The 10,732-nt window shown below is 34.5% G+C and overlaps 1 protein-coding gene across 7 annotated transcripts in view; it reads left to right on the top strand.

Annotated features, from left to right (window-relative positions):
- Window positions 1-9,028, top strand: part of LOC106876769 (uncharacterized) — a 23,338-nt gene extending 14,310 nt beyond the window's left edge. For 4 of the 7 annotated variants that reach the window (XM_089360784.1, XM_089360780.1, XM_089360786.1 and 1 more), the window contains 5 exons: window positions 880-999; window positions 2,844-2,885; window positions 4,796-4,834; window positions 6,492-6,558; window positions 8,080-9,028. In XM_089360784.1, the coding sequence (XP_089216910.1) occupies window positions 880-999; window positions 2,844-2,885; window positions 4,796-4,834; window positions 6,492-6,558; window positions 8,080-8,944 (1,133 nt within the window). In that variant the 3' untranslated portion in view covers window positions 8,945-9,028. The remainder of the gene's footprint in view (window positions 1-879; window positions 1,000-2,843; window positions 2,886-4,795; window positions 4,835-6,491; window positions 6,559-8,079) is intronic. The other 3 variants (XM_089360787.1, XM_089360785.1, XM_089360781.1) reach the window with 2 other exon arrangements.
- Window positions 9,029-10,732: the final 1,704 nt, after the last annotated feature.

Raw genomic sequence — 10,732 nt, 5'->3', positions numbered from 1 at the left:
CTGAACATGTGGCTAAATATTTGCTACATTTTTGGTCCCCCGAGATTACTGATAGGACTTACTTTCTATATTGTGTCTATGTACAAAATTTTTATCTCTCTATACTTTTTACTTGGATTTCTTATATATTTTTTTAGGTATTTTTTTTTACATATTTATAGAGATAGTGTTTTGTATATTTTTCACACATAATTTTTCTATATTCTCCCTTCCACCCTGCTTTTTTTGCTGTGCGTCTATAGATGCGTACATGGAACCTTATGTGCGCACTTGTGGATGTGTGCGTGTGTGCGGGTACGTGCGAATATAGATGTATGTGCGTGCATGCGAGAATATGCGCATATAGACGCGTTTTGCCCTAATAGCTTTTTCACATTTTTTTATATATATTGCGAATGTGTGGGTGAGCATGTGTGTGTTTTAAGCGAGGGTGGATGAGTATATACATATAGGTGCATATGTATGGATTGGTGCGCTTACGTGAATACTATGGACTTTTTTACTCCCTTACCTTTACTCCCTCCCCTTACTTAGCGGTCATTCTAATAGCTCTTTTGTCTTAATAACGCTCAACCTCACAGTAATTTCCCTTTGTTTAACGGGCATTTTCATAGAAATTTTCAATGGCCAGATAACTGAAGAGATGGCGGCGTGGGTTTCCGCACCGGCATCCGAAACTCGGAGTTTTATCATGGCTACCGAATAATTGCCACATATTTTTAAAGATAAATTCCTCTATTTACATAATATCGAGGTCTCTTTCTTTCTTTTCTTGTCTTTTCTATCAATATATATATATATATATATATATATATATATATATATACACATTTAGTAAAAGGTGAAAGATTTATCCACTCAACTCTTTTTAATGCCCAGGTTATGCTAAAGAACCAATTATTCTAACTACTGCATATGACAGTAGCCCTATCATAATTACAATTACTACAGCAGATGAACAAACAGATTCAGAGGAAAATACATCAGCATCACTTTTTGGTAAGTATTTCTTTGATTTACAGTTCATATGGAATGCCAGTTCATCCTTCTTCATCGTTAGAGCTTTAACACTGGTTTTCATACTTGTGACAATGTTAAATTGAACTGTTGTTTCTAGCAAAAATCTCTGTCTCGTTCACACTCACGCTTTAAATTCACTTCAAAATCAAAACAATAAACATTGAGCTGTAATTATATGTAACTGTATACATATAAGATTCCAATACCTTGTGAGTAAATTCCAATAGTAATTAAAATTGGTCATTCCAAGTATAGATTTGTACACACTGCTATTGTATTGAAGGTTTTATTTCCCTACTTTTAGGTCACTTTAAATAAAACCCTGGATTCAATAGCACTGTGTACAAATTCTATACTTGGAATGACCAATTTTAAATGCTATTGGAAGTTACTCGCAAGGTTTTGGAATCTTATATGTATACCATTCTGCCTAAATAATGGATCTACAAATGCAATATCCCTGCATATCTCACATCTATTTTCATTCCTCCACCTCACTCTCTACTTCGTATCTTATCTAAATTAACTATTGCTTAACCATTTTCTCACACCGTCTCCGATGAAAGGATATAATAAATATCCCGGAAACAGCTGTAAGACCTATTTATAAATGTTCTAATATCTTCATAGCCTTGGAATTTTATCTCATTCTGAAAACTTTTATATATATATATATATATATATATATATGTATGTATTGTATGTATGTATGTATTAAAGAAAAGATTGATAAAAAGAAGTGATGAAAGCAAAAGGCTAAATGGACACGTATGTGTAAAAGAATTCAGTACTCAGTGCTTTGGTTACAATGGTTAAAGGTTAAAAGTTCAATTATTTTTGATAGTGATTTGGTTGAGGCCTTTGTATTTATGTGTATGATTGTATGTATATGTATTTTTATTTTGTGGGAATTGTATACATGCAGGCGTGCGCGTATATATATGTGTGTGTATAGTGGGAGAGAGAAAGATGGGGGGGGGGGAGATAAAATTTCTTCTTCCTTGTTCAAAAGAGAAAATCTCTTTGCACTGGCACCCGTTCAAGTTCTGGAGAAGCACAAACACACAGCCACACGCACATACACACACACACACACACTCACACACACAAACACACACACATACACACACGTGGGGCTATAGTAGGAGATATTTGGTGTCACACACTGGTGCTTAATCCAGAAACATATAGCTCAGCAACAAAGTTTCTGCCACACCACACAGAGAGGACTGTGTCTTACAACAGAGCTTATAGAAAAAAAATAATAATTGGTAAGTATATAATCAGCTTCCGAAAAATTCTAATGATTATTATTAATTTGGATTTTATGTATATCTCTTTCAGCGTAACAACATGCGACAAATAAAAGTTTTGGTAAATTTTGATCCTTTCACCCGCACAATTTTCACTGAGGAAAAAAAAAATCAGATTTTTTGCATGAAAGCAACTACCCTGACCTTCTAATATGCTGCAAACTCCTTATTTTATGTTCGGAAGAAAGTGGGGGAACCGGACCTTCTCCCCCATATCCCGGAATCATTAGAAATTTCTGTTATTTTTTTTCATTGATTGAATTCTGGTGACCTCCTAACAAGCTATAAAACCCTTTTTGGGTCCGGAAAACGGGGCGGGGGTGAAGTGGAAGCCTCGCAAATTTCATTCGAACCCCATTCATCTTTTCACCGCACGATTTTCACTAAGACAAAAAAGACTCGTATTTTTTGGCATGGAATCAAGTACCTTGACCTTCTCAAATGCTTCAAACCTGTAATATAGCTTATTGATCTCATTTTTTGTTTATTTTTTATATTTTGTTTTTATAGATTATGATACTACTCCAGGTACGGATGCTCGAACAAAAACAAGTATGAGTTTATTTTACAATATATTTAAGAATATAATCTTGTAAAGTAATCATAGGCATCCTCTTTCTCTTTGATTTTCGAGGAGATATTCACATCTGCAGGGCAACTGATCTCTGTAATAGTACCTACTTCTTGTTTGTCTCAAACAACCATATTCTGCCTGTTATATTTACATGTGTCAGAAGTTTTATGAGCATGTTTCACCAATATTTCCTCGTGTTGATGCTTATGTATGTATTCAATTACGAGAGGGAAGGTCTCAATATTTATTCAAGAACAGTCTTTTATTCCAGTAGCATTGCTTATTGTTTTAGTGACAACATCGCGTTGCATAGCGAAGTAGTATCTTGATGACTTATTTGGTCAACTGCTAATGTGTGATGCCTGTCATAGAAATATGACATACTCTGAATTTTTGGTAGCATTTTGAGACTCCAAGGGCTTCACTGTCTCTGTTGTTTACCAGGTATTTTGTACCAGTCTGTTCCTGAATTGCAAATGCATAGCCTTCGTAGTATGATGCAGCAGTTGTTAGTGTAATAGAGACTATGGTTCATTTTGATATTATTGTTGGCTTAACTTTTCAGGACTAAGTTAAAAGTATTTATTTTATCTGCTTGTGTTTAATAAGTGTTGTCTGATAGAGACTATTTGACATTTTGTTGTGGACGGATTCCGACCACCCCTCAAGTGACTAAAAGGTGGATTGGCTCATTATTATAAAGTAAAGAACAGTGAACGATTGACAGTTCGTGTTGATGATGGTTCACTGTGAGCCTTTGATATAAAACGTTGAATCTCGTGTAATAGTACTGCGTCGTCTATATTCTTTCTTCCTTCATGCTTCGTTACATTATATATCCAATACAAGGATATAAAAGTGACCACGAATTGCTCGAAATTTGCATTTGACGTTTAAGTTTTTTTTTCTTTGGCACGAAACCAAAGAAAAAAGCCTTTTAATATGGAAGCCTTATTGGCCTCTGAGGTGCAGTTGCAACAACACGCACACGCACACATACACACAAACAAACACATACAAAAACACACCCACACACACTTTCCCACTGGACAATGATACCAAAAAAAAAATTTGAAAAGCAACTTTCTTCCAAACAATGCCACCTGGTTTTGTCATTTTTTCTTTTTTCTTTTAAGACCAGGAATAAACTTGTCATTGAAAGAACTGACCAGCTGTAAACACAATTTTCTTCTTTCTTCTTTCCCATTGACACTCCTTTCGGATACACACGCACGCACGCACGCACGCACGCACACACACACACACACACACACACACACACACACACACACACACACACTCTCTCTCACTTTTCCCTCCATTCCTCACCCTCTCTTACTATCCTATATATATCTTTCACCACTCCTACACGTTCAATAATACTATAAAAAGAAACATTCTCTCAAGGTTTCTCTCAAAATTTGATAAACCTACAAGACTAGGTGAAAGCGCTAATTTATAAAACATGTGACATATGAATAAAAATCTGTAAATATACAACCATCCAGACATCTGAGTACCTGATTATTATTTTTTTTAATATATAATTCCTGTACATCACCTCCAAACCATCCAATATATATATATATATATATATATATATATATATATATATATATATATATATATATATATATATATATATATATATATATATAAGTATATTTTTATATACAAATTGTAGATGTGAACACTAAATGATTATTTTGAGAACATTAAGGAAGGTGGAAGTTAACAGAGAACCATGAAATATACACTGCAGAATTTAATTGCAAATTACAAGCAAAAAAAAATGCTTAAATATAGCTTATTGATATCATTTTTTATTTATTTTTGTTTATTTTGTTCTTATAGATATTGATGCTATTTTTTTATTTTGTTTTTATAGATACTAATACTACAAGTACGAAAACTCAAACAACAACAAGTATGAGTTTATTTTACAATATATTTAAGAATATAATTTTGAAAACTAAGCAGCCATCCATAAGCATCCTCTTTCTCTTTGATTATCGATGAGATATTCACATCTGCAGGGCAGCTGATCTCTGTAATAGTACCTACTTCTTGTTTGTCTCAAACAACCATATTCTGCCTGTTATATTTACATGTGTCAGAAGTTTTATGAGCATGTTTCACCAATATTCCTCGTGTTGATGTTTATGTATGTATTCAATAACAAGAGGGAGGTTCTCAATATTTATTCGAGGGCAGTCTTTTCTTCGAATAGCATTGTTTATTGTTTTAGTGACAACATCATAATGCATAGAGAAATAGTATTTTGATGAGATTATTGGCCAACTTCTAATAATGTGTGATGTCTGTCATAGAAGTATGACATAATTTGAATTTTTGGTAGCATTTTGAGGCTCCAAGGGTTTCACTGTCTCTGTTGTTTACCAGGTATTTTGTTCCAGTCTGTTCTTGGATTGTAAATGCATAGCCTTTGAATTATGATGCAGCAGTTGTTAGTCTAATAGAGGCTACCATTCATTTTGATATTGTCTTCTTCAAATCTTTGGGAGATATAGCCATGCATAATATTTTTTTTTTGGTATACTCACATTTCACATCCTGGTCTTCTTTAAGACATGTTATTCCAGCTGTTTTAGGATTGTATGAGTGGTGGTGGTGGTGGTGGGTGGGGCATCAGGAAAAGAGTACTTTCTGAGGAGTTCCCTGTCAAACTATCCAGGTCATCTCAACATGGAAAACTGACATAAGATGTTGATGATGGTATCTATACATACATGTATGTGTGTGTATGTGTATGTGCATGTAATTTATACACACCCACACACACATACACACATGCATATATATGTATGTACATATCTACCTACTTATGTACGTATATACATACATACAAACATACAAACGAACAAACAAATAGTATACACAAGAGAATTCATCACAATTTTTGTCTACCATTCACAAGATATTGGTCAACATGAAACTATTTGAAAAGTAATTTATTCACCAACCCAAGATTTTGCACAAGGGATTGAACCTGGAACCACATGGCTTTGAAGCAAGCTTCTTAACCATGCAGTAATGCCTTGTGAAATAATAGCTGTCCTTATTTTAACTGTTTTAGATTGATAAGATGGTAGTTGTTGTTGTTGTTTTCGGTTAACTCCATACTTTTCCAGTGTTTCTTGCCTTCTTAAGACAATACAGTGTGATTCGAGGAACATTTGGTTGCTATTACATGCCGATTCCTTGATTTGCTCTTTCGCTCTCTGATAATTAGTTGCTAGGATCCTACAGTGTGGATTGGTGGTAAAATGCAGTTACTTTCATATTGGATGGTGGGGATTCGGTGTCTACCGTTCAGAATAACAGAATAGCTCAGCCTCCCAAACCAGTCCAGACGATGTGTGAGGAGTGAGAAAGCAACAAATTGTGTTGATGTTCAAGATGAAAGGTGATTAAAATGATTCATGGTGTCTGAATGAATTCAAATAATATTAAAGGTAACAGAAAAGCTACAAATTGTTGAAATGTTTGACCACAAAAGAAGCAAGAATCAAACAAGCAAATTCTCCTTTTTAATGCATTCCATTTTTCTCTTAACATTTCAGTAATTCTATGCAGTGTTCTTATACCAACAATAGTCCTTCTTTGTATGTTATGCATCATAGTTACCAGGTATGTAATATAAGACTACATCTTACTACTGAGACTGTTTTAGAGTATCATTATTATTTTAACTTTTTTCTCTATTTCTACTGTACTGAGTCAGAGGATGAAGAGCAGCGCTCATCTCCCATTTTCAAGACATATAAGACTGGAATGACGAAGGGAAGGAGTTATACTCTAACTGTACCCCTAGTTTGAATGTTTGTAGGGTCTTTCCACACAGAAAGACCTTGTCATGCTGCTAGACTATCACATGACCAAAACGCAAGAGGTGCTGACGAGACTGATAATGTGTTTGCACACATGATCAACTCATGATTTTCATGTGGCTAAACATAGATTCACATTCAACTGTTATACATGTGTCTCTTGTCTCCCAGGCAAGAAGCTTTCATAACTGCATGTGCTGAGGATTCTGTTATTTCTTCTTCTTAACATTAACAACCTACTCGTGACTTCTATCACAGCTCACACTCCCTATGCAGACAACACTAATCTTTATTCTTTCCTAATCTTACACACAAATGAGCACAAGTATTTAGAAAAAGACAGAAAGAAACACAAGGGAGATAATTAGCTGCACACTAAATATAACCAGTGTCTTCTGAATATCAAAAATTACACAAACCAACACTGGAATGGGTTATGATGTATCCAGAGGTGTACCCTTAATTTCCCCTCAGGTGCATTTTGCATATTACTGACATGAAGAAAAAATCTCTCTTTGCTGACCTTGTGCCAAAATTTGAAGCCAATATTACTTTTCTATTTTTAAGAGATGAGGAATTATGTACATTATTTACATTATTTATATTTGACGGATATTTGTTCTCATCTTGTTAACACAACGTTTCAGCTGATATACCTTCCAGCCTTCATCAGGTGTCTTGGGGAAATTTTGAACCTGTGTTCTGATTCCTAAGGTATTTTTCGATATTATTATTATTCAGGTCACTGCTGGAATCGAACTTGGAATCTTGGGGTTAGTAGCCTGTGCTCTTAACCACTATGTCTCCTCAGCTCTTTGGTTAAACTCTTCCTTGCCCATCATTTCATCTGCATTTACACCCATATCTTTTGCGGCATATTGCAGCAGGTCTTCATCACTATTTATCAAATACTCGGCAAGCATTCTCCTTTCATTCCTTATACAGTGGTCCACACTAACTAGTACTCTGCCACCATTCTTTCTTTTCATATACAGTCTGTTTACGTTTGCTTTAGGGTGTAGCGCCCCATGCAGCGTCATCAACTTTCTCATCCTTTTATCCAGTGTTGATATTTCCTCCTTAATCCATTTGAGGATGGACACACTATATCTGACCACTGCAACTGCCCAGATACTCATTGTGGTAATCAAATTTTCTGGTCTTATGCCAAAATTTGAAACCATTATTCTCATTACAAAAAACAAAATTAGTAAGAATTATTTTTGCTTTCATTATTCAATTCTAAATTTAATTCAAACTTTAATTCTAAAATCTGTTTAATATTGCCTGATTAAATATGCTAATTTTTTCTTAAACACAGCTACAAAAAATTCAAATCATATTTGACACCTGAAGAAGTGACTGAGAAGAGTACCACAAAGACCTGTTTACCAGAGGAGATGGAATTACAACCAAATAATACCTTGAAACAGCAAGCAGCAAAGATATTGCCCCAAAATGATGCACATTCAATTAGAAATGATCCTTGCATGATGGAAAATGAATTGTATTGCGTTGAAAATGACTTATATATGGTTGAAAATGATGCATATTCAATTGGAAATGGTGCATGCATGGTTGAAAATGATGTATATTCAAGTGGTGAAGGTATATGTATGGTTGAAAATGATTTATATTTTCTGCCAAATGAAGCATATACAGTTGAAAATGATGCTTATTCAATTGGTGAAGGTGCATGTACAGTTAAAAATGATGCACATTTAGTCGGAAATGGTGCATGCATGGTTGAAAATGATGCATATTCAATTGGAAAGGGTGTATGCATGGTTGAAAATGATGCATATTCAATTGGAAAGGGTGTATGCATGGTTGAAAATGATGCATATTCAATTGGAAAGGGTGCATGCATGGTTGAAAATGATGCACATTTAGTTGGTGAAGGTGCATGTACAGTTGAAAATGATGCACATTTAGTTGGTGAAGGTGCATGTACAGTTGAAAATGATGCACATTTAGTTGGAAATGGTGCATGCATGGTTGAAAATGATGATGCATATTCAGTTGGAAATGGTGCATGCATGGTTGAAAATGATGCACATTCAATTGGTGAAGGTGCATGTACAGTTGAAAAGGATTTATATTTCACTGAGGATGAAGCATATTTTGTAAATTCGGAAAATGATTTATGCTCAGATAAAAACACCTCAAATGAAATCTTGCCATAAGTGGTTAAGATAAATTAATTGAAAGTGTTTTCTCCTAAAAAAAATGTTTTTTTAAATAAAAAGAATCTACTGGATGTTTCCTAAAGACTTAGTCAGAAAATACCTCAGCTGTTAAAATATGCTTGAGTGGCACAAAACACAAATGCGACACACAAAGATCGATGATGAAGAGGAGGAGGACTGGTTGATTTAAAACAGAATTGGGTGGAAAAATTGGAAGTTGGAGGAATTAGATAATTTGTGCCTCAATCTCCGAGTTTAACAGCCCCAACTGGCCCTTAAGTACCTTTAGTGAAATTCTCTCTGCAGCAAGCATTCGAGTCAAGTTTGCAGTTTGAGGATAATTTCCTTTCCTGCCACCAACTTCTTGAAAAGTGGTATAGGTGTTACCCTCTCTCTCTCTCTCTCTCTCTCTCTCTCTCTCTCTCTCTCTCTCTTTCCTGCTATCTATCTATCTATCTGTCTATCTCTCTCTCTCTCTCTCTCTATATATATATATATATATATATATATATATATATATATGGTTAATTAACATAATAGGGTAAAAATTCGATATTAATTAATATCAATTTAATACCAGGAAACTAGCACATTGAAAGAATCAGAAGGTTCAGGAAAAATATTTTCGAGATCCTAAAGGGATTATAGTACTTGTGTATATAAAAATGACCAGTAAGTGATCTATTTCTAGCATATTAACAGACCACTTACTGGTCATTTTTATATACACAAATATATATATATATATGTGTGTATATATAAAATATGAGGGGTTTAGTTCACTGGTGATCTAAACGAATAGGTTCCAAGTTCATAACTGAGGCTGGAACTAGGGATCCGTAATAGGCTTCCATGTTAGCAGGTATATATTATAAATTAATATTTGGAGGGCTTCTTTCAGGCAGAGTCCACATGTGGAGCACAGGCCTTGATATGTGACACCAAAATCTATTATGGCCCAAGCTATCCTATACGGTACTTTCCTATTTATCAGATGGCATATGTGGTTGGCTAGGGGAAAAAGCATGTAGCTGGAAAGCAAACTTCTTACCACACAACTATCCACTCACTCACAACCCACTTCTGTATATCTCGATGTCTGTCTTTCTCACTCTTTATACCCATGTGGACCATTTACATACTAGCTAACCAATTCAACATGAACACATCATTCAAAAGTGTTTGGATTTACCTGGGATTATACCAAACAGTTTATGCCTTCACAGAAGTACAGACCAACCTCCATACCCTCTGGAAAAAGATGAACTGTGAACTTTGTTTTCCTGTCTGTATTTTTTTATTTACTTTTAATCTTTATTCTTCTATTTTATTCCTTATAATCTGTAAATTTCCCTGTCTAGAACTTTCATATGTACCTTGTCTCTGATGATGGAATACCCAGTGTACATACATGCTAGCCTATCACTTGGGATATCTCAGAAACAGGTGTGAGATTTCACATTCACCTTACCCTAATTAAATTATTATAAATGACTTGAGAAAGTCATCCTGCCTTGGTTTTTGTTGTCATTTTCCTCTAAGATATATATAAGATATATAAATATCAGGTGGTCATGTGTTGTGCTAAAAATCACAGCTAAATCGACCAGGTCACACACAAAAAATTTTTTTTTTTTTCATAATCATCTGAATTGCCATGTACAAGAACACAAAATCACAAAACTTTCAGAAAATTTCAAAAAATTAAAAAGTTATGAGGGGTTAGGGTTAGGGTTCAATCCAGAATTCCACCATCATCACAATCATGATGTTAACAGTAAATTC

Source organism: Octopus bimaculoides, chromosome 12, assembly GCF_046866305.1.
Source record: "Octopus bimaculoides isolate indiv1 chromosome 12, ASM4686630v1, whole genome shotgun sequence".
Taxonomy (NCBI): Eukaryota; Metazoa; Mollusca; class Cephalopoda; order Octopoda; family Octopodidae; genus Octopus; species Octopus bimaculoides.
The sequence above is the reverse complement of the archived record's forward strand: the minus strand, read 5'-3'. Positions and strand labels throughout refer to the sequence as shown.